The sequence below is a fragment of the Euprymna scolopes genome, chromosome 24 (genome assembly GCF_053919585.1).
Source record: "Euprymna scolopes isolate OS-2025 chromosome 24, ASM5391958v1, whole genome shotgun sequence".
Classification (NCBI taxonomy): domain Eukaryota; kingdom Metazoa; phylum Mollusca; class Cephalopoda; order Sepiida; family Sepiolidae; genus Euprymna; species Euprymna scolopes.
In genome coordinates, this window is record NC_136505.1 from 107167971 (window position 1) to 107192249 (window position 24279).

Sequence of the window (24279 nt, forward strand, 5' to 3'; positions counted from 1 at the left end):
CTCCAAAGAAGCCCATAGATTGAAGGAAGGCTGCAGTCACCCTAGCAGAATGGGATGGTGCATTGTTATGCATAAAAATCATCTGGCAGGTGCTTGTCTGAGCTCCAATCCCTCGTCCCCCCTCGCCAATCTTTCACGAGAAACACCCGTCTGGCTGAAACTACTGTCAATAATTTTCCCCACTCTTTATCTGTGCCTAAATCCAACCGTAGATTCCATGAGCAAAGTTTCTTTCTTAGAACTGCACGCCAGTGGAACTCTCTGCCGCTTGCCTGTTTCCCATCTGACTACAACTTGGATGTCTTCAAGTCCAACATAAACAAACTCCTGACAAACCGCCCCCTTAAATAAAACACTCTATCAAAACCCCCAATACTAACGATTACTACAATACTATCTCATTCATTACTGTACACGCAATAACCCTTATCTCTGAGTGGCCTTCGGGCCTTGATAAGTGGTGACCCCCATATAAAAAAAAAATCCAAAAAGGCGTGTACATATTACTGGTAAGTTTTACCCTCTCTGGAACTCGGAATGGTTCAACCAACTTATTCCCAATGATTCCTGCCCAAAACATGATGCCTCCACCTCCTTGTTGCCGATGAACTCTGTAAGGGATTGGAGTCCCATTCGAATTCCAAACTTTGGTCCATCCATCCGAACTGTCAAGATTAGCACAGGTTTCATATGTAAATAGAACACATTGGAAATCCGTTTTCATGTAATTCTGTGCCCAAACCATTCGTTTTTCCCTACGTTGTTTGCTCAATGGAGGCCTTGGAATAGTTTTGATGTTCCTTGCATTATCATTCAACACATTACATCGGACCTGCCTGAATCTTGGAGTGATTCCAGCTCTTGCAAAAAAAAGGGAACCCTGGTGCTGTTTGGGTTTTGGTTGATTTCCTACAAATTTTCTAAATATCACGATGTGAAAGATTTCTCTTGGTGTCCTTATCCTTTCTGGATTTGGTATTGGGATTGTTTATGAAGAAAGCCAAAGTTCTTGGATCCCTTTCCAGCTCCATAGCTAAATCTTTGTATGAACAATCCTTCTGCGAGTCCAACAACAATCTTTTCCTTTTTGATAACCGTTAATTGCTCCTTTTTTTTGGCATTTTAAAAGACCTACAATAAAGCAATGGACAGTATAAATTACTTGATAATAAATAAAATGTCATTACTTAATGTATATCGCATGGATTTGAATAAGTCATGTGGTGATACAATTTTCATTTTTTTGTGACGTATACTTAGTGAAATATTAATATTTTACTAATCTGCAATAAAGTGATTGACGCAGTTATATATATATTGTGTGTGTGTAAAAATTTATTATAATTTTATTATAATTTATACCCAAAGCAAATCACCAGAATTAAAATATATTTGCATATACAGTAGAAGAATACTCCTCCCAGAACGAATAAGATTGATTTTGCAAACAAAACAGATTTGCACCATTTTTGTGGTGCCCGTGTCCTTTTCAAAAATAAAAAGCTTAATAAACTTTATGTTACTTGCAAAGAAACCTTTCATATGCAAGATTTTCAGCAGAATCATACCACAGTATTTTTGTTACTAACCAGAGTGCCCCCTTTTGGGGAGCTGGTTTCCCTCCACATTAAAAATCGACCTCATATCTAACTCTGCCATTGTGGGGAGGAAAGTAACAAAAAAAAAAAAAAATTATATCATTAACGCTTTATGGCCTGAATTATGATCTAGAGGATTAAGAAAATATTTATTCTTAATTTTAGATGGTGACACACTGAATAGTTGCAATCTGGAGGTATTTGGCATCTACCCAGATACTGAACTAATGCGTACAAGGCGTGTTTGAATTGATTCCCACTTTATTTATGGCATTATATTCATTTATTTACGCCTGAACGAATTAGTTCAACCAGGTCGTAAAGGGTTAATTGCATGTTGTCAATAAAAACAAGGTAGACGAGAATAATAATCCGAAAGAATTTTTTTGATGAAGATTTATAATTTGGATTATTTTAACTACTGTTATCTTCTTCGCAACGTTTCGGCCAAAATAACCTCTGACCTTCTTCAGGTGTATCTTGTTACCATCGGAAATCTTTCTGTTGATCTCGGGAATCTGCACAGAATCCTATAATCTATCTGGTCTCGTTCCGTCAGCCATGACCCCGTAGATGTTTTTAGTAATTTGTGATTGTATTCTTTGTATCGCCTGCAGTGAAGATTGAATCTTCAACCTCCCAAAGAGTCTGACTTAGAATGACAAATTATCAATTTGAGGGAGAGGGGAGGTATCAATCAGAGCAATTATTGGTTGCATTCATAAAATAACTGAAATAACACAAAGAATCCAAATATTTTCTTCATTTCATAAAATAAATTTAAACAAGAAACTCTGGAATCTGTATCAAATTTCAATCAGAACCATTTTAAATAAACCGCAGGGTAGCTTGCTCTCATTGTGTCAGTCATGACCGGATAGAAATCTTAAATAATTAGCGATTATATTCTTAGTATTATCCACACTGAGGATTGCATCTTCAACCTCCTAAAGAGTGTCACTTAGAACTGAATTTTACTCAGTACTTTATCCATTACGTCACAAATTCTTGCAGATTCCCGAGTGTGGCAAGAAATACCTGAAGCAGGTTGGAGATTACATCGGCTGAAATACTGTAAAAAGATGAGAACAGTAGTCTGAATAATCCAAATAAGCGTTATCTAAAAAAAAAATGATATGCATGAATATAAATGTTCCATTCGTTGTTTTGGCAGAGTTGGTTCCAGAAAAGATAACTGGAAACTTTATCCGGCGGTCATGCATGAAATGGCTCGAGTGGCCAAACTGGATTCTGGCCGGGTGTGTCTGCTGACCCAAGACAAGAAGTGTATGTTTAAGGTAAGTCAATGTTCTTATCGGAGCCAATTGGGAGAAAGTTCAAATGTTTGTAATCCACACATACATGCGCACACAGGCACACACACATATGTGTGTGTGTGTGTACATATGAGGATAAAATACACATTATATCATAAACTGAAATGGCGTGGAAATAAAATGTATGAAAAAGACAAAAGGAAAAACAAATGAAACACAGGAAAAAAAATGATCAAAAACTGCAGATTGACCGGTTTCATGTGGATCAATGAACATCTACAGAAAAAAAAAAATTTGAAAGTTATATATATATATATATATACACACACACACATATATATATATGTGTGTATGTCTAATTTATGCTTTATCTCTACAATTATATAAATGCAACTTTGTATGTATGTGAGTTCGTTCCTTACAGACTCCGAAACGGCTGAACGGATTTTCTTTAAAATTTACAGAACTTTAGTGCCCAAGTTTGGAAGTGATCTTAGTTAAGTTTTGTCTCAGAATACCCCCAATAATCATTGATAATCGAAACCGTTATTTTAATTTATCTATCATCGTCACTTAACAACAATGATAAAACTAAATAGGCTGTGAAAATTCCACTGTGGGTAAGTTGATAGCGTATTTTTTTTATTTGTGGTCTGTAGTTTCAAACTCTGCACATAAATTTAATTTTTTGTTCAGTAACTTAAAAGAATTTTATAAAACTTTAAAATTTATGTGTTTTTTTTTTTTTTTTTAATATGTCGTGGTCTGTAGGTTCAAACCCTGCAGATAAATTTCTTAATATTTTTTTTTGTTAACTGGAAACATTTAGTGCTCCAGCCTTAGTTGTTACCATTTGAGCTATTGTCAGATAGATAAGAAATAGTTAAAATGAACCAACTTTAAATGTATATTTCAGCATGCCTGCCAAGTTACAAATTATATATATAAAACAGCCTTCCACAAAAAAAACGCAATCATTTGACTCACCTCGCATTACTCTGTGACCTTGTGTCTCTGAGGAGATGCATTTTGAAAGATGGAGACATACAGACATACACAAAAATATAGCGAGTTTATATATATATATATATATATATACTAGTAAAAGTACCCGTCATTGACTGGGTTTAAAAACAGCCTACAGAAAATGGACTCTTGATTTATTAAAGTATGATAGGTTATGAAAAGGAAGGGTTGTAAAGAGATAGCTTCGAATTTGGGGGTATCAAAACCAAAGCAAAATATGATGAAAGTAAAAATAAAATAGATAAACCCCATAATTTATTATACCATACCTGTTCACACTGAAACACTTATCATAATATTCTGTGGATCTATATTAAAAAACCTTGTTAAACTTTGTAACATATTTCCATTCTAGGGAGGTCAGGTGCGAACGAACACCCCATAATTTTATTATACCATATTTCTTCAAACTGAAACATAATTATCAAAGTATACTTACGCAGATAGATATGAAAAGTCTTTATTAAAGTTTGTGCCTATTTCCATTCTGTGGAGGCCAGGCGTGAACACAGACCCCACAATTTTATTATACCATCCCTATTTAAGTTAAAAAATACTTATCAAAGTATTCTTATGTACATCTATATCAAAAACACTTGTAAACGTTTTTTTTTAATTTTTAAATTTTTTATTTCCATACTTTGTGGACCAGGTGCGAACGCAGACCCCACAATTTTAATGAATCACCGTTCTGCCAGATCAAACATATCCATTCCTGTGTCTCGATACATCTATCATTATATGTGATCAGTTTTTTAAAATAGTCAACAATATAGGAGCCTATTCGTGACCAGACACAACACACACACATTCACCTTTATATTATAGATATATATTATATATATATATATATATATATATATATATATATATGTACACACACACACACTAAAAAAGAAAATCTGCACTTGTCAGTTTTTCAAAAACCGCAAATTTAAGTTAAATTGAATGTAACTGTTTAAACAACATGTACCTCATTTGATTCACCTTTTATTTCTTTATAATTTTATCTGTTCATATTTGACTTTTAATTGAAATATCCTAGTGTTCACGTCAATTTTAAAAAATTAACTTCAAACTGATAAGGCAACAATATACTCTGCACAATGGAAAATTGTTATTTAGATGTAACTTTAGAACATTAATGCAACACAAATATAACAGAAACACAATGAACTAGTTAATATTTAGTAGCATAGCCTGCAATCTTTTGGGCATTCCTTGAATTAGTCAGAGGCAATACTTTGGTGAATGAACATCTCACTTCTATTTAATTTTTGTCTCAAGTTCTTCCAGATTTGAGGCCCTGTCGGTGGGGCATTAGAATACGCCGACTGCCCCCTTGCTGAGGGTAAAAGTCCCTCAATGGGGGTCCTGGATATGACCTTAAACTATATCCGATGGTGAGACCTTAGCTTGCGAGCTTTGGGGAGTGTGGAGCTCACCTTAAATTGCCATTGCTCCCAGGTCCACTCTAACCCGGAGTGGTAGTACCTGTTAGGGTCCCAACTATGGGTTAAATAGAAACTGACGTGAAAACAACAAATATATTCTATTAAAAAAATTTTTTCTTTAAAATCACTGGATTCGGCATTAAATAACCCGAAAAGGGTTGATATGCCGTAAAACAAAAACAACCAACCAACCAATCAAGATTTGAAATTTTGACATTGCGTAGCTTTTGCTTGATGTAATGCCATATGTTTTTGATAGGATTGAGGTGTGAAGATTGTGCAGGCCAATCCAAACCTGGAATATCATACTCTTCAAGGAACCTCTTGACATTGCCAGCTGTGTAAATGTGAGCATTATCCTATATAAAGATGGGATTATCATCCAAATTCCAGCCAAAGTAGGGTAGAAAATGCTCAGTCAACATATTAATGTACTTGGTCGAATTAATTCAACTTTGCAAGTGAACTATAGGCCATGGACCATTGGCATTAATGACGTCCCATGCCAAAACTGAACCTCCACCACATTTGTCCTTCTTTTGACGGATGTACTGCCTACCATCACTGCCTAGCCTATTGAACTTGCTTTCATTGTTAAAAATTAGTTTCAACCAGTATGAACAGTCATGATCTTCATTGCATCTGACAAAGTTCAGACAATGCTTTCTGTTATGACAGAAATAATTGGCCTGCGCAAAATTAAATTCCTTCAACCTGTTCTTAATTGTAGAAAGAGAGCACTTTTTAACAAGATTGCACTGTTGTTGGATTTGAGGAGCTGTTTCAAATCTGTTTTTGAGGCTGCAGATCTTGATAGCATAGTCTTCTCTGTAAGAAGTATCTCTAGGATGACCAAATTTAGGGCATCATGAACACTGCCAGGGTTTTGGTACTTTTGCACAGTCTTTCGTACTGTTTTCTCATCACATTTCAATTAGTGGCCAATTTCTTAATTGGATAAACCAGGAAGATGGAGATTTAAGAGAATGTCAAAGCATATGGACTAAATGTTACGTTTATAACCTGGAACATCAATTACAATTAGAGAAGGTGGATATTTTAAGGTGGTTTTAAGCTCTTTTGTTGTCACAGAGTTTCGTTTTGCCTTCTTAATTTAATTTTTTAAATTGACGTGAACACTTCAATTAAAAGTCAAATATGAATAGGTAAAATTATAGAGGAACAAAAGGCAAAACAAATGAGGTATAGGTTTTTTAAATGAAGCTTAAATTTGTGGTTTTTGAAAAAATGACAAGTGCAGACTTTCTTGTATATTGTTGTGGAGTTCATTAGCAACTTTTTTTCAGATCGAGAATTAAGAAATCTCTTTGTGATAATTCAGATACCTTATATTTTTGTATAGTTTTAACAATGACAATTTTTACAATGCCATTAATCAATAAATATTCCCAAAATTTCAGCTTCTTTGTAGTAGAGTAAGTGTGGAAGTATCTATTAATCATGTGTGGTGGACAAAATATCGGACATAGGATTTCCGATTTTGAATTCATAAATTTAGGGGTCGGAGTAAGTTTACAACAGTTTGCAGTTTCGGTCAGTTGACAATGGTTGGCGGCTTAGAGGTGCCAAAGTTGAATGAGAGTTGGTCAGGCCTAGAATATAATCTCTGGGAGATGATTCATTAACAGAGCAAAATTATAGAAAGTAAATAGACAATGGGAGTGGGGGGATCTTTTTGAATTCTCGAGACAGGAAAACGCCTCATTGTCAGTGGTCAGTTTCCGAATAGTCAGCTAGGAGTGATTAGTAGCGCAAGTATAAAAGTATCTATTAACCCTGACCCAATTAAGCAATAGTTAGCCCAAAAGGCAATTAGCAAAATTATTTGATTACGTGGCTGATATATCAGCCCTAGAAACATAGCTAAAAATACAGAACGGTTGATATATCAATCATGTCATATTTTTAGCTAGAAGGTCGATATATCAACCATGTCATATTTTTAGCTATGTTGCTAGGGCTGATATATCAGCCATGCAGAGTTGGAAGGGTTAATCATGTGTGATGAGTCGCTCTTAGACAAAAGACCAGGAACAGGATTTCCGATTTGGAGTCAATAAGTTTAGCGGTTAGAGTTAGTTTAGGTACAGTTTCCAGTTTGGGTCAGTTGACAACGGTTGCCAGCGCGGAGTCCCCAGAGAGATTGGAATCAAGGTTGAGTGAGAGTTAATGGGGTTTGGAGATAATCATTGGGGACTGACTAGACGGCTATAAATAGACATTTTTTTTTTTTACATGGGGGTCACCACTTATCAAGGCCCAGAAGCCACTCTGGGATAAGGGTTATTGCGTGTACAGTAATCAGTGGGATAGTGTCGTAGTAATCATTAGTATTGGAGATTTGATAAAGTGTCTTAAGGGGGCGATTCATCAGGAATTTGTTTACGTTGGACTTGAAGACATTCAAGTTGTAGTCAGGTGGGAAATAGGCAAACGGAAGAGAATTCCACAGGCGTGCACATCTAAGAAAGAAGCTTTGTTCATGGAATCTACGTTTTTATTTAGGCACAGATAAAGAGTGGAAAAAATTACTGACAGTGGTTTCAGTTAGACTGGTGTTTCTCACAAAAGATTGGCGAGTGGGGACCAGAGATTGGAGCTCGGATGAGCACTTGCCATGGAAATAACGCTAAAACAAAGACAGGCTCGCAACGTCTCTTCTGTGGAAGAGAGATTACAGGGAAGAGAAAAGGGGCATCCCCCACTAAGCCAGGAAGTCTGTTTTGTGCTCTGTCAAGGCAAGATAGGCTGTTTTTAACAGCTCCAGCCCAGATATGGCAGCAGTACTCCATCCTTGGACGTAGTTGGCTTTTATACAGATAGAGAATTGCATCAGTAGTGAGATATCTTCTGGAGCGGTAGAAGGATCCCACCATTTTTCTAGCGACCTGGGCAACAGACTTGATGTACGTGTTCCATTTTATTTGGGGTTCTTTTAATCTACCCTATGTAACAGTTGAGCTTTGGTGTGTGATACCGAGTTAAATCAACAACATGCGACTACTTTGTTTGGCATATCAACCATTTTCAGAAAGTTTTTTTTTTTTTTTCAAGCTTTTTTTTACATCCTCAAATATTTATTCATTATGTTTGGTTTGATGGTTTTGTAGAGGAAAATTGTTTTTGCAGAATATGATTGAGTTTTGCAATGTTTGATGTATTTTTGTTCAGGAAGCCAGTATCTTCAGACAGTCTGATCTGTTAGCATCAGATGCCCTAACAGGTATTACCAGTTTGGGCCAAAGTGGACCTGGGAGCAATGGCAACTGAGGGACAGCACCATATTCCCCACAGCCCCTAAATGGAGCCTTACCATTGGATGTCTTTTAAAGTCATACTCAGGACCTTAAAATCAGATTAAGGATTCTAGACCTAATTTTAATCTTTGCAAGAGGATGTAAAAGTAGTACTAATCACATTCGTAGATCATTTATGCATCTATGGCAGCACATCACAGGCCGTAAACAACCAAGTTCTCTCTTATTCTCTCTCCTCTGATCTTGAGCACATGGTACAATGGGGAAAGAAGTGGCTGGTTAATTTTAATGCATCTAAAACCAAGCTTCTATCTATCAACGTTTTGATCCCCATCTGGCATCAATTGAAATGAATGACTCTTGTTTTGGGGAGGTTCCATGTTTTGACAAGCTTCTGGGATTGACCTTTACTCCTGATCTGAAATGGAGCATGTATATCAAATCTGTTGCCAAGGTTACTGAAAAACTGGTGGGATCCTTTTATCAATCCAGTAGATATCTCACTGCTGATGCAATTCTCTACCTATATAAGAACCAGGTACGTCCAAAGATGGAGTATTGTTGCCACATCTGGGCAGGAGCTGCTAAAAATAATACTTATCCTGCCTTGACAGAGTTCAAAATAGACTTCGTAGCTCTGTAGAGGATGCCCTTTTCTCTTCCCTGCAACCTCTTTTTCTTTTTTTGTGAGCCTGCCTCTGCTTTATCGTTATTTTCATGGAAAGTGCTCATCTGAGCTCCAATCTATGGTTTCCCCATGCCAAACTTTCACGAGAAACACTCGTCTAGCTGAAAACACTATCAATAATTTCCCCCACTCTTTATCTGTGGCTATACCTAAATGTAGATTCCATGAAAAAAAGCCTCTTTCTTAGAACTGCGCGCCTATGGAACTGTCTTCTGTTTGCTTGCTTTCCAGCTGACTATAATATGGTCGTCTTCAAGTCCAACATAAACAAGTTCTTGATGAGCCGTTTCCCATAAGTAATCCAATTTACCAAATTTACACTAATAACGATTCCTATCATATTGTCCCATTGACTATTGTACAATCTTTAACTCTTATCCTCGAGTGGCCTCTGGGCCTTTATAAGTGGTGACTCCTATGAAAAAAAAAAAAAAAAAAAGTACAAAAATGTTCAGTTTGGGGAGAGGGTTTATTTTACCCGTCTTAGGAGAGATATTTTTCTAGGTTTATTATACAAAGAAATATGATTTTTGTTGTTGGTTTGTTATGTTTAATTTTGAAATGTTCAGATGGATGGATTCGAAGATCACCTTTTTATTTTTTTTTTATTTTGTTATTCTTTTTTTTATTCTTTGTTATTCTTTTTTTCATTCCTTTTTTATTATTTGTTATTCCTGTATATATATATATATATATATATATATATATATATATACGTATATCCATCTATATCTTTATCTCTCTATTTCACTATCAGTCTTTTTATCTCTATATCATATATCTATCAATCTCTCAATTTTTTTATCTGTATATCAATCAATCCAAAAATATCTATCTATCTACCTATATATATATGCTTGCTCCATTTAAAGAATCGTTCCATACTTCGTTGATCTCCTGTCTCTCATATATATAAATATCTATCTACCTATATATATATATATATATATATATATATATATATGGATAAAGAAATATGATTTTTGTTGGTTTGTTATGTTTAATTTTGAAATGTTCAGATGGATTGGAAGATCACTTTATCTTTTTATTATGTTTTTGTTTTTTATTCTTTTTTTTTTTTTAAATTACGATGAAAAAATCCATAGACTGTCCATGATAAAAAAAAAAAGGAATGATTTTAGCGATTGTTTGTTCCGAATGCTTTTATAAAGTTGGATTGAAAGGAGATTATGAATCCTGTGGAATGGTCCATGCGTCCATTATGGTTTTAGTGTTCCAGGCTATTGCCATCGCAGCATTGGATTTCGAATTATGAAAAAGGTAGAGAAACACAAAAAATGCATTAGCAAAAAAAAAAAAAAAAAAAATAGCAAAATAATAAAAAAAAAAGACGCAACAATGTCTTCTGCATTTCTTACACAACCCGCTTAGATCAAGGACATTAGACTTATTGCAACAAACATTGAGGATTTCAGTCGGAAAAAAAAATTATGTATCGCTGTTTTTACTGTTGTGTCAAAAATCAATAGAACTGAGCAGTTGAACTATGATTTTAGATTTCAAACAAGAAATTCCGTTGACTTCAAGAATGTTTCCGAATTTGTTTAGATGAAGATTGATAAATTTTATTATTCGGATTTCTGTTCTCATCTTGATTGTTATTTTTACATTTCGGCTGATGTAACGACAGATCGTCAGATGTATCTTGTCGAACCCGGTAACCTTTCTGTGAAACTTAAGGATCCAAGGCATTTTTTTTTTTTTTTCTTTTTTTACACGGTGGTCACCACTTATCAAGGCCCGGAAGCCACTCAGGGATAAGGGTTATTGCAAGTACAGTACGTTAGTGTGGAGATTTGATGAAGTGTTTACTTAAGGGGGCGGTTCATTAGGAATTTGTTAACGTTGGACTTGAAGACATCCAAGTTGTAGTCCGGTGGGAAGCAGGCAGACAGAACAGAGTTCCACAGGCGTGCAGTTCTAAGAAAGAAGCTTTGTTCATGGAATCCACGTTTTGATTTAGGCACAGATAAAGAGTGGGGGAAATTTTTCACAGTGGATTCAGCTAGACTGGTGTTTTTTGTGAAAAATTGGCGAGGGGGGGGGACCAGGGATTGGAGTTCAGACGAGCACCTGCCATGGAAATAACGATAAAACAAGGATAGGCTCGCAACGTCTCTTCTGTGGGAGAGAGGTGGCAGGGTAGAGAAAAGGGCATCCCTCACTAAGCCACGATGTCTATTTTGTACTCTGTCAAGGCAGGATAGGCTGTTTTTAGCAGCTCCTGCCCAGATATGGCAGCAGTATAAAGTACTCACTGACACTCTTCTAAAGCTTGAAGGTTTAATCCTCAGTGCAGACGATACTAAGAATACAATTGTGAATTATCTAAGACGTTTACCCGGTCGTGATTATCCTCATGGATTAAATGCAAGGTTCTGTTTAAAATATCCGCCAGATTCCCGAGTTCAACAGAAAGATTCCCAAGTTCGAGAAGGAGAAGATCGGTGGTTACATCAACGTTGTGCGAATTACACTCAAGCTAAGAGTAGTCTACATTGCACTGTAGAGAATCTACTGTTTTGTATAAAATTAATTCAAGCCATTATATAAAAAAATAAAGTTTAAAATGAAAAAAGTCAAGTATCATACTCCAATTATGCTCTAAAAATATGTTTATATATCTAAATATTAGTTTTGAACGAATCCCTGTCATATCAAAGAATCTACTGTTGATTTTATATGTTGAGCCTTTCGGCTTGTGTGATAATAAAACTTCTCAAATGCACTTGTAATGTTAGGCTGTGTAAGGTGTTAACTTTTGTTATTCTTTCATTGTATTGTTACGAGTATCGATACTTATCGAAGACATTTCTGTACAAAAACCTATCTAAGAACACTCTCAGGCACATGAAGTTATTCTATGTGAAATTTCATAAAAATCGGTTCAGCCGTTTTCGAGTCCATAAGGAACGAACTGACAGACAAAGTTCCTTATATATATATATATATATATATATATATATATATATATATATATATATATATAAGTATGTAGTTAAAGAAATCAATATTTAATACAAATTATTTAAAAATGGTTTCATTTTGATGGGAATTATCCCAACACAAATCTTCAGCGTCCGTTTAGAACGAAAGAAAATATATCCCTTTTATTTATCATTATATATATATATATATATATATATATGTATATAATCCACATACAATACTATTTCACAGCTCATCAGTGCAGCTAGACTGGCAATTACCTCAAGCCAGGATTGAAACCTACCGCCTATATGACAGTCAAGGCTCCTAACCATTACGCTAATCGGCAGCTGCTGTGCGAGTTGTGAATTAACGATGTTTTGACATCGTCCGAAATACCTAAGCTCTCTTTGTTTGCACAAAGAGCATCGCTTTATACGCTAATGGTAATTCGTGTATCACTTCTCAATATGCTCAACTCAAGATGAGGAGCATTATAGTCATCCACATACAGTACTGTTTCGCTGTTTCACAGCTCATCAGTGCGGCTAGACAAGTAACTACCTCAAGCCAGAATCGAAACACGACCTCCCAAACGAATCTTCGACTCTAGAATAGCGCTTAATCTGCTAGTAACACAAGATAAAGAAATAAAAAAAAAAAAATGTGTCTAAGATTCGTGAGTATTCCTCATTTGACCTTGAACGATTCGAACAAAAAGCAAGAATGACAACACGTGGATAAGATTTAATAAGGGTTTTATTAAACGTCTTGAAATTTGATATAACACCTCAATGGGTCGGGATGAGGTCGAACGAACACAGCGAGAAAATAATCCATTAAAAAAAATATAATTAAAATTTTTTTTTAAATAATGTAAAAAAAAAAAAAAAAATGACGTGAATACTATGTGATTTAAATATTTAGTAAGAACAGTGTCTAGTAGGGGTTAAAGTTCTCTCCAGTAGGCATTTAAATTTTCTCTATCTCTACTATTATATAAAAGGAACTTTGTGTGTGTGAATTCGTGCCTATAGACTCGAAAATGCCTGTGCCGATTTTTATGAAATTTCACATAAAGGTACTTTATCATGTGTTTGGTAATGTTCTTTTTTAGATGTTTTTTTTTTTTATCGAAATATCTTCAATAAGTATTGATAACAAAATAATCCAATGAAAGAAGAAACAAGTGATTTTGACCAAATTAAACTTCCACATCACAAATGCAGAATGTGAGACGTTATATTACCACACAAGCCGAAAAGCCAGACATATAAAATCAACAGTAGATTCTTTGATACGACAGGCGAGCATTCGAAATTAATGTTTCTGTTTAGAGAACAATTGAACAATGATACTGGACTTCTCCATTTAAACTTTAATTCAAGCCATTATATATAAAAATAATTTTATAAAATTAACAGTAAGTTCTCTACAGTGCAATGTAGACTACACTGTATTGTGAACCAAGTCACTGCAGGGAGGTATGCGACGCTTCCACCAAGTACACCACAATGGATCCCCAATTAGAGCAATCGATTTGATTGAAAAATGGGCGATTTCACCGCTTCGGTGATAATATAATATAGTTGATCACCATTCAATCCTGGAAAACGTCGGGTCTACCTGTTAGTTAGTATGTTTAAATGAGGAATCAAACCGTTTCAAAACCATAACTCTAGAGGCAGACGTGCAATCGCAAATTCAGCCATCGGAATGTTCACATTTTCACGCTAACCCTAACCCTAACCCACTACCGGCATCTTGCTTAATATGGTGGAAACATTATTAGTTTTGGATGGCTACTTCGCATAGTCTCTTGTATTATGGGCAGCGATGCTGCATTCCTTCATTAAAAATACCTTTTGGATCCCATTAAGAGATACATAAGGTGTGCCCACCACCACCCTCGGCTGGACCTGGTATATATAACTTTCGGATTATTTTATTTATTTTTATGTGTTGTTAATGACAAGATGGCTGACAGAACAAGTGTAAGGAATTGGTCATTAAAGCGAATTCCTTCTTTTCAACAACGTTTTTTTCTTCTTTTTTTTCGCGAGGTTTGGAATGCAGACGCATTATATTGGTTTTTAGTTTAAATCGGTGAAAAGATGGAAGAAATTTTAACTTTTTTTCCTTTCGTTTTCTTGAATAATTCTGTGTGTGTGTGTGTATATATATATATATATATAGATATATATGTGGAAATATTCTTTCTTCACTTATATTTCATTTTTATATATACCAATCCTTATTTAAGCTCAATGTAATTACAGAGCAATACAGCGAATTAATAACGAAAGTCTATATTCCAAAGTTTATGATGTTGACCATCTTACAATTTATTCCTTTAATTCAGTTGACATTTACAATTCTTGACAGTATCTGTTTCGTAGCACAAAATCATTCACTTAATCATATATATATCTATAATATAAAGCTGAACGTGTTTGTGTGTGTGTGTGTGTGTGTCTGGTCACGAATAGGCTCCTATATGGTTGACTATTTTAAAAAACTGATTACATATAGAAGATGTATCGAGGATCAGGAATGGGTATGTTTGATCTGGCAGAACGGTGGTTCATTAAAATTGTGGGGTCTGCATTCGCGCCTGGTCCACAAAGTATGGAAATAAAAAATGAAAAAAAATAAAAAAAACGTTTACAAGTGTTTTTGATATAGATTTACATAAGAATACTTTGATAAGCATGTTTCAACTTAAATAGGGATGGTATAATAAAATTGTGGGGTCTGCGTTCGCGCCTGTACTCCATGGAAATATGGCACATATTTTGATAATTATGTAGAATGTAAATGTCACAAAGTTTAACAAGGTTTTTTAAAAGGGGTGAGGGTCCACAATAACACCTTAACTTTAATCTTAATTCACGTTAGCTTTTATTTATTTTTTTTAGTTGAATCATATTGTGTCGAATAAATTCATGTTCTTATTAAAGTGAAAGCAAACAAAAAAAAAAAGTCAAAACTTTAGACAATTCTCGACACCAATTTTGCATAACTCTGCTTTTTTCCTTCTCCACTTGCACATGGCACTCTTTCGAAAATAGATAAATAATAAAATATAAGAATGTTACTTGTTATCGTGTCAAAAGAAGGAAAAAATCCTGCTCACGTGATTACGAGTCTTTTTTAAAATATTTACATAACCTTTTTATTTTTATTTATATATCTGTTTAAGCTTTTTTTTTTTTTGTCAGTGTACTGGAAGGAATTCAGTTGATTACAACCCTTTCTGCATGTTCTTTACATTACAATAGTACAACCCTGAATCCAACGGCGCAATAATATACCGTTCAATACTGTAAAACTGAAACGAAGCTGTTCTGCTTGAAAAGGGCGCCATTTTCTTCATATTCATATTTATATCGATTCTTTGCTTTAAAAACTAAAGTAATTACGTGTTTACTTTTTTAATATCCCTATTTTGCTGTTTCGGATTATTTTACTAAAGTAAGTAAAGCTTCATTATTTTTCAAAACTATTTTTGTTTCTTTGTTTTTCGATACAAAAAAATAAATATACAAGAAATAAATGTTACCATAGTCAAAAGTTCATTTCATGCTTTTTGTTTTGTTTTGAAATAGTTTTTAATGCTCTTTACTTGAAATAATTTCAGCGAACCGAAATTAAAATAAAATTTGAGGCGATAACGACTTAAATGAATTTTTATATAAACTACACATGCCATAATCGAATATTCCTCAAGCACAAAATAACGGAAAACATTAAAATATGTTTATAAATATTCCTTACGTTGACTGAACTCTCTTAAATTGTTAACACAGAATGCTCAGGTGCCCCTCCTTCAAATTGGAAATGGGGCTCTCCATTTCAAAGTCGCTGCCATTTTTATTTTTTTTTAACCGGTTCGTGAATTAAAAAAAAAAAAATTGTTTTTTTACAAACTACTTAAAAATACAAACCAATGAACTTTTCTACCATAAACGTAACTTTTATTGACTATGGTAACATTTATTTCTTGTATATTTATATTATTATATATATAACATTTTCTCTTTGTAAGGAAACGTCATTTTGTTGGTCACTCTTGGCTACGAATGGAAACAAAGTTGATATAAAAAAATATATTTTCGCGAAAATTATCTTTACTTTCATCATATTTTGCTTAGGGTAAAACTTTTGAGTATCAAAACCTATCTCTTTACAACCCCCTCCTTTTCATAACCTATCATACTTTCATCAATCACAGTCCATTTTCTGTAGGCTGTTTTTGAAGCCAGTCAATGACGGGTACTTCTGCTTGTATATATATATATATATATATAGCTTAGTGAGTTAGAAGAATAGATTAAGTTCAGTTCTATATTAGACTTATCGGGATAATATAAAGCTCAACAAGTTTCATTGGAGCTTATATATGAAAACAATATATAGTTTTTGTGACTTCATTTTCCATTCTTATTGTTTTTTCCTATATATATATAAGTTAATGATTTTGTGCTACGGAACAAATACTGTCAAGAATTGTAGGTGTCAACTGAATTAAAGGAATAAATTGTAACATGGTCAACAGCATCAAATTTCAAATATAGACATTATTCATTATATATATATATATATATATATAGTAGAATCCCGGGATAATTAGTAACAAAATACAGTACAACTTTAATTTACGCCATTACAGTAGAACCCCGGGATACCACATTCAAAATTAGTAACAAAATACAGTACAGTATATAATACACATGTATATAATCAAATGACATTATAAATAACATCATAGGCGAGGCAAATACCGTAATGGGAAAAAAATCGTATTCCACATCATAACCTGAAGTAAAAACGTATCCCGGGGTTCTACCGTGTGTGTAATATATATATATATATATATAATACAAAGCTGAATGTCTGGTCACGAATAGGCTCCCATATGGTTGACTATTTTAAAAAACTAATTACATACAATGATAGAAGATGTATCAAGACACAGGAATGGGTATGTTTGATCTGGCAGAACGGTGGTTCATTAAAATTGTGGGGTCTGCGTTTGCGCCTGGTCCACAAAGTATGGAAATAAAAAATTTAAAAATTAAAAAAAAAACGTTTACAAGTGTTTTTGATATAGATGTGCATAAGAATACTTTGATAAGTATGTTTTAACTTAAATAGGGATGGTATAATAAAATTGTGGGGTCAGGCGCGAGCCTGGCCTCCATAGAATGGAAATAGGCACAAACTTTAATAAAGACTTTTCATATCTATCTGCGTAAGTATACTTTGATAATTATGTTTCAGTTTGAAGAAATATGGTATAATAAAATTATAGGGTGTTCGTTCGCACCTGATCTCCATAGAATGGAAATATGTCACAAAGTTTAACAAGGTTTTTTAATATAGATCCACAGAATATTGTGATAAGTGTTTCAGTGTGAACAGGTATGGTATAATAAATTATGGGGGTTTATCTATTTTATTTTTACTTTCATCATATTTTGCTTTGGTTTTGATACCCCCAAATTCAAAGCTATCTCTTTACAACCCTTCCTTTTCATAACCTATCATACTTTCATAAATCAGAGTTCATTTTCTGTAGGTTGTTTTTAAACCCAGTGAACGACGGGTATTTTGCTAATATATATACATACATGATGATTGCAACGTCTCTTGTCATACGAGTGCCACTCCCTCAGACAGTTAAAATCCATGAGCCCAAATGCCTGAGGGAGTATCTATACAAATATGATGTTACAGAGTCTTAGCTTTGTACGACAACTAAGTCTCTCTCTCGGTTCAAAATGTTGAGATCCAGCAACAAGCAAGAGCAAGATAGCCAGCAACAAATTAAACTGCAGACCAGCTGAATGCGGGTAATGGTCTTCCGCTTTATGGTTTTTTAAATCAAAGATTTGCTTCTCCTAGAAAGGTTTCCTTCACCACCGCTTACGGGAGCCCTTTCCACCCCAATACACATTCACACACATACACAAATATACACGGTGCTAGTTGGCCGTTGACCCAGAAAAAGAGTTCATTCGCCCTTTGGAAGGTCTTGTTTTTAATCCTTCAGGGAGACTAGCCGCCCTCCTCACCAAACAAGTCTGGTGGGGGAACCAGTTTAGTCGCCGGTGACCCGACCATGAGGCAGGTAGTACTGGGTTGCATGATACCAGTAGCACATGACATGACCTGACATAGTATATATATATATATATATATATATAAAACATGGTGACCCAACGTTACCAGGCATTACATGATAATTAACTAATGTTTCACGTATCCATGTTTTTAATGTCACTGAAATCAGTGAATTCAACCATTTTCAATCAAATCGGTTAATTGCCTGCTCTAGTTGGGAACTCCTCGTGGTGTACCTGGAGAAAGAGTCACATGCCTCCCTGCAGTGACTTGGTTCACAATACATTGTAGTTTACATTGCACTGTAGAGAACCTACTGTTGATTTTATAAAATTATTTTTTATATAATGAATTTAATTAAAGTTTAAAATGCAAACAGTCAAGTATCATAGTTCAGTTGTGCTCTAAACAGAAATACTCGAGAAATGTATGATTAAAATGTGCAATTTCGTAAGCTTGAAGCAGCCCTGACCTTGCAATCAAAAACCAAGATCGAGTGAAACGGAACGAAATGAGAAGGAAAAAAAAATACATGAAAAACAATTTAAACAACTTTCATTTTTACTCATTTAAAATAAATGCAAAAAAAAACAAAAAAACATGAAAATAATTTAAACTTTTAAACAGTTTTTATTTAAATAATTCAAACAACTTTTAAAAATACACATTTTAATAGTGCATTTCTCTAGTGGCAGCCATCTTGAATATTTTTCATGAAATGTTTTTACATATTTAATCGTGCATTTTCTCGAGTTTATATAAGTAAAATAAATTAACTTTTTATTCGAAATGACTCCTCATGTAATATTTAAGAAAAGAAACATTTTGAATGCCATATTTTCTCCTATCTCCCGCAAACCTTGATAGAGTTCAAAATAGACTTCGTAGCCTCGTAGGAGATGTCCTTTTCTCTTCCTTGCAACCTCTATCTCACAGAAGAGATGTTGCGAGTTTGTCTCTGATGTATCGTTATTTTCATGGAAAGTGTTCGACTGAGCTTCAATCTATGGTCCCCCCTCGCCAAACTTTCACAAGAAACACTCGTCTAGCTGTAAACACTATCAATATCAATAATTCCCTCCACTCTTTATCTGTGCCTAAACCTAAACGTAGATTCCATGAACAAAGCTTCTTTCTTAGAACTGCACGCCTGTGGAATTGTCTTCCGTTTTCCTGCTTTCCGGCTGACTAGAATATGGTTGTCTTCAAGTCTAACGTAAATAAGTTCTTGATGATCCGTTCCATATAAGTTATCAAATTTACCAAATTTTCATTACTAATGATTTTACTATATTGTCCAATTTCTACTGTACACTCTTTAACCCTTATCCTTGAGTGGCCTCTTGGCCTTGATAATGTGGTGATGCCTATGTAAAAAAAAAAAAAAAACCTATTTAGTGAAATTACCAACAAAACAATGGCGTTGAATAATGCTAGAAATGATAGACGTGTCGTAAAACAAATCAACCAATGAAAATGCTCATCCTAATCATTTTTGTTTTCTTTCTCTAGTGTATGCAGCATTTCACGAAATACTGGAAGAAGCAATCTTACATCTGGGTTAACATCGGAGGTTTGATAGCAGGCATCTGGCTCTTCCGAAGAACGGGCTTGAAAATCACAGGACAGCCAATTCCAACGCTTTGGCATGCCTCCGTCCCAGACGACTGCGAGAAGAACATGCCTCTTCCCGATAATGCTATCGAGCACCAAGCAAAGAAAAAGACGCCAGTATCCAAAGACATTGCTGATGAGTAATAGCCAAGGAAGAATTAATCCATTTTTGGTAGGAAGCAAGAAACGGTTGTTTTAATGAAAAATAAAAAATCTTTTTCTTTTAAATAAAATTTTGAGGTTTTATATATTTGTCATGTTTTTATATTTGTCATGTTTTTTATATCTCAAACAAAATTAAATCTGCACGGTTACAGAGATTTGCCTTTTGCAAACCGTTTGTTCATTATACATGTATACATTATACGATGTGGTCGATATTTGTTAGTCATAATTTTCAGTTGCTAACTACACATTTTTTTTTCTAGTCTTTATTTTTCTAGTCTTTATTTTTCTAGTCTTTATTTTTCTAGTCTTTATTTTTCTAGTCTTTATTTTTCTAGTCTTTATTTTTCTAGTCTTTATTTTTCTAGTCTTTATTTTTCTAGTCTTTATTTTTCTAGTCTTTATTTTTCTAGTCTTTATTTTTCTAGTCTTTATTTTTCTAGTCTTTATTTTTCTAGTCTTTATTTTTTTCTAGTCTTTATTTTTCTAGTCTTTATTTTTCTAGTCTTTATTTTTCTAGTCTTTATTTTTCTAGTCTTTATTTTTCTAGTCTTTATTTTTCTAGTCTTTATTTTTCTAGTCTTTATTTTTCTAGTCTTTATTTTTCTAGTCTTTATTTTTCTAGTCTTTATTTTTCTAGTCTTTATTTTTTTCTAGTTTTTATTTTTCTAGTCTTTATTTTTTTCTAGTTTTTATTTTTCTAGTCTTTATTTTTTTCTAGTTTTTATTTTTCTAGTCTTTATTTTTCTAGTCTTTATTTTTTTCTAGTTTTTATTTTTCTAGTCTTTATTTTTTCTAGTATTTATTTTTCTAGTATTTATTTTTCTAGTTTTTATTTTTTTCTAGTCTTTATTTTTTTCTAGTCTTTATTTTTTTCTAGTTTTCTTTTATTTTTATTGCCTTTTATAGCTTTTATTCTAAAAAAAATGTCTGCATGAAAATAGTGACGATATTTCTATGTTTTTGGTTTATTTTTCAGAATAATTCTATGCATTTTTTTTTTTACATTTTTTTTCTTTTATTTGTAGTTTTTTGCTTATTTTCTTTAATTCTAGAAGTGTAAGCCATGTTTAGTTTCCGAACAGTTTCCGATGGTTCGTTGTTCTAAACAAGTCTTGAGAGGTGACTGGTTTGCAGTAGACAGTTCCACAGAGCAAAATATTCTTACCGTGTCGAGATGGAAAAAAAAAAAAACATGTGAAATTGCTGGAGAAAAGGTTTAATATTTATGGAGCAATTCTGGTTTCTGATTGGTTGGTAGCAGAACATGAATTAATTTGATTCGTTAGTTCCCAGCAGCATCGTTTATAAATAGAATCGCCCGACTGTGTGGGATCATACCCCATTCTACATCCAGTGTAATGGGATGTGTCTCCTAGCGGCTTCGGCTGCAGGGAGACAGGGTAGTACAAGTCAAGGATTCATAACTTGACACTCAGCCCAACAGGTGAGGGTCCGAGAACCGGCCCAGCACCTGTTGGACTAAGGTACACCGCCTGAGTAATACCTAGGAAGTCCACCCTCCCAGGCCTTGCCACCGGGCTTTCCGGTGGGGCAAGTTTATTGCTTGCTGCCTGAGGCGCCCCGACCAGAGAATGCTGACGGGGTTACTCAGGCAATTTTTAAAATTGCAGGAGTGCCCCTCCTTTAGGGGAGCCTGCGGGGTTCCCACTTTCCAGGCCTTGTGCCAAATATTGCCGATGTGGGCGGCAATTAAATAACTACCCCATTCTACATCCAAAATATTGCAGCATTAGTTTTATTCATTTTTATTTTTTCTACTTTATTTTCTGTTTTGTTTTGTAATTTTTTTTTCTACTTTTTATTCATTTTAGTTATTTTTTTATTGTCTTAGTTAAAAAAAAAAAAAAAAAAAAAAAGGTTTTCTATTTTTTTTGTTTAGTTTTTGTTGCCAGAACAATTTTCTTATGGATATTTTTGATCTTTCATATTTGTGGAAGAGAGACTCTTTGAAATCAATGGCAGAATTGGATGACAAGACAATATCTGAGAAAAAAAACAAAATCTGATCAGCGATTCGACATTGTTAGAACACTAACACTCAGGTGAAACTGAGCGAAGTGGGGGAAAATCTGGATGAAGCAGGTAGGCCATACATGTAGCAACAAAAAGTGTTCTGCTATACATGTCGGATATTTTTTTTTTCTTTTACATGGTAGTCACCACTTATCAAGGCCCGAAAGCCACTCTGGGATAAGGGTTATTGCGTGTAATCAGTGGGATAATATAGTAATGGTTAGTAATGAAGATTTGATAAAGTGTCTTACTTAAGAGGGCGGTTTATCAGGAATTTGTTTATGTTGGACTTTAAAACATCCAAGTTGTAGTCAGGTGGGAAACAGGCAAACAGCACTTCTAAGAAAAAAGCTTTGTTCGATTTGTTTGATTTAGGCACAGATAAAGAGTGGGGAAAATTATTAACAGTGGTTTCAGCTAGACGGGTGTTTTTTTGTGAAAGATTGGCGAGGGGGGGGGACAAGAGATTGGAGCTCAGACGAGCACTTGCCATGGAAATAACGATAAAGCAAAGACAGGCTCGCAACGTCTCTTTTGTAGGAGAGAGGTTGCAGGGAAGAGAAAAGGGCATCCCCCAATAAGCTACGAAGTCTATTTTGTACTCTGTCAAGGCAAGATATGCTGTCTTTAGCAACTCCTTCCCAGATGTAGCAGCAGTACTCCATCCTTGGATGTATTTGTCTTTTATATAGATAGAGAATTGCATCAGCAGTGAGGTATTTTCTGGAGCGGTAGAAGGATCCCACCATTTTTCCAGCAACCTTGGCAACAGACTTGATGTACGTGTTCCATTTCAGATCAGGAGTAAAGGTCAGTCCCAGAAGCTTTTCCCCCACTCTCTATCTGTGCCTAAATCTAAACGCAGATTCTTTCCCAGAACTGCCTACCTTTGGAACACTTTTCCACTGGCATGCTTCCCAAATGAATACAACATTGATGCAAACAAGAATCCTGATAAGCCGTCCTCATAAATAATCAAATTCTCCCCAATTTATAACATTAATGATTACTATACCACTGCCTAACATTCATTAACCTTGATCCTTGAGCGGCCTTTGGGCCTTGATAAGTGATGATTCCCAAGTAAAAAAAGATTAAAATATGGCTATCAACTCATTTGACTTGCAGTGAAATGAGACATCAATGGATTTATTTTTACGATGAATGACGAGCTAATTGGCTTCATACACTGCAGAACAACAAGCTCTGGAATGTTACTTACAAATATGTTTATATATATACTAGCAGTGGTGGGGGTACCCGGGTGTTTGTGGGTGTAAAAGAAAAAAAGTATTTCGAACCCATGACGAACATGAAGGCGCGAAAGAAAACACGAGATCTTAATGCTACGAGCTCATAGGAAGTGAAAAGCATTGAAATTTATCGATGTCAATCAAAAAGTTGACTTGCAGAAATGAACACTGGCTGGAGGCCAGTTCAGCTTTCCGCTATTTCATTTCCCCACGATGTTGTGGAAAACCAGCTCCTCACAAAAAGGGAGTGTCCAAATGAATAGCAATCGTCTGATATGATTGCTTTCTGAACATACTGGCACGAAATGCCAAGTAGCTGCCTTTGCTTTCATACGAATAAGCTGAACAAACACGCAAGAGAAAAGAATTTTATAAAAGTCGATGTAAATAAATGTATATAGGACGTGCGTTCGCAAATCATAGATATTAATAATCTAGGGAGTATATAAAAAGTTCTAAAGAATAGTAAGCCCTGCGAAAAAAGCCTTTGCTGGACATACGTTTTGTCTTTTATCTATAGATATAAAAGCGAAAATGTATGTATGTTTGTATATGTGTTCGCTTTTTCTGTATATCTACAAAAGGCTTTTTTCAGAGAAGCGGTCGGTCGCCTAACAACTTTTTATATCACATATAAATCGTAATATCTCAGAGTTAACAATGAAACTCGCCTGTCTATTTAATTTGCTCGACTTTGGGAAGATAAATATTCAACATTTGTCGCTCGCCGCATGTGGGTTAGTCTTTTTCCTATAACATCTTGGGAAGCGTTCCCGCGGTAAATGAAATACAATCCCGCAGTCCAACTTGACCT

General features: G+C 34.6%; 1 protein-coding gene across 1 annotated transcript in view; it reads left to right on the top strand.

Annotated features, from left to right (window-relative positions):
• LOC145246542 (tRNA (guanine(6)-N(2))-methyltransferase THUMP3-like) overlaps positions 1 to 20256 on the top strand; it is a 613480-nt gene extending 593224 nt beyond the window's left edge. Inside the window, exons 8-9 of the mRNA XM_080108145.1 lie at positions 2749 to 2896; positions 19909 to 20256. Of these exons, the coding sequence (XP_079964271.1) occupies positions 2749 to 2896; positions 19909 to 20154 (394 nt within the window). The 3' untranslated portion in view covers positions 20155 to 20256. The remainder of the gene's footprint in view (positions 1 to 2748; positions 2897 to 19908) is intronic.
• The last annotated feature ends 4023 nt before the right edge of the window (positions 20257 to 24279 follow it).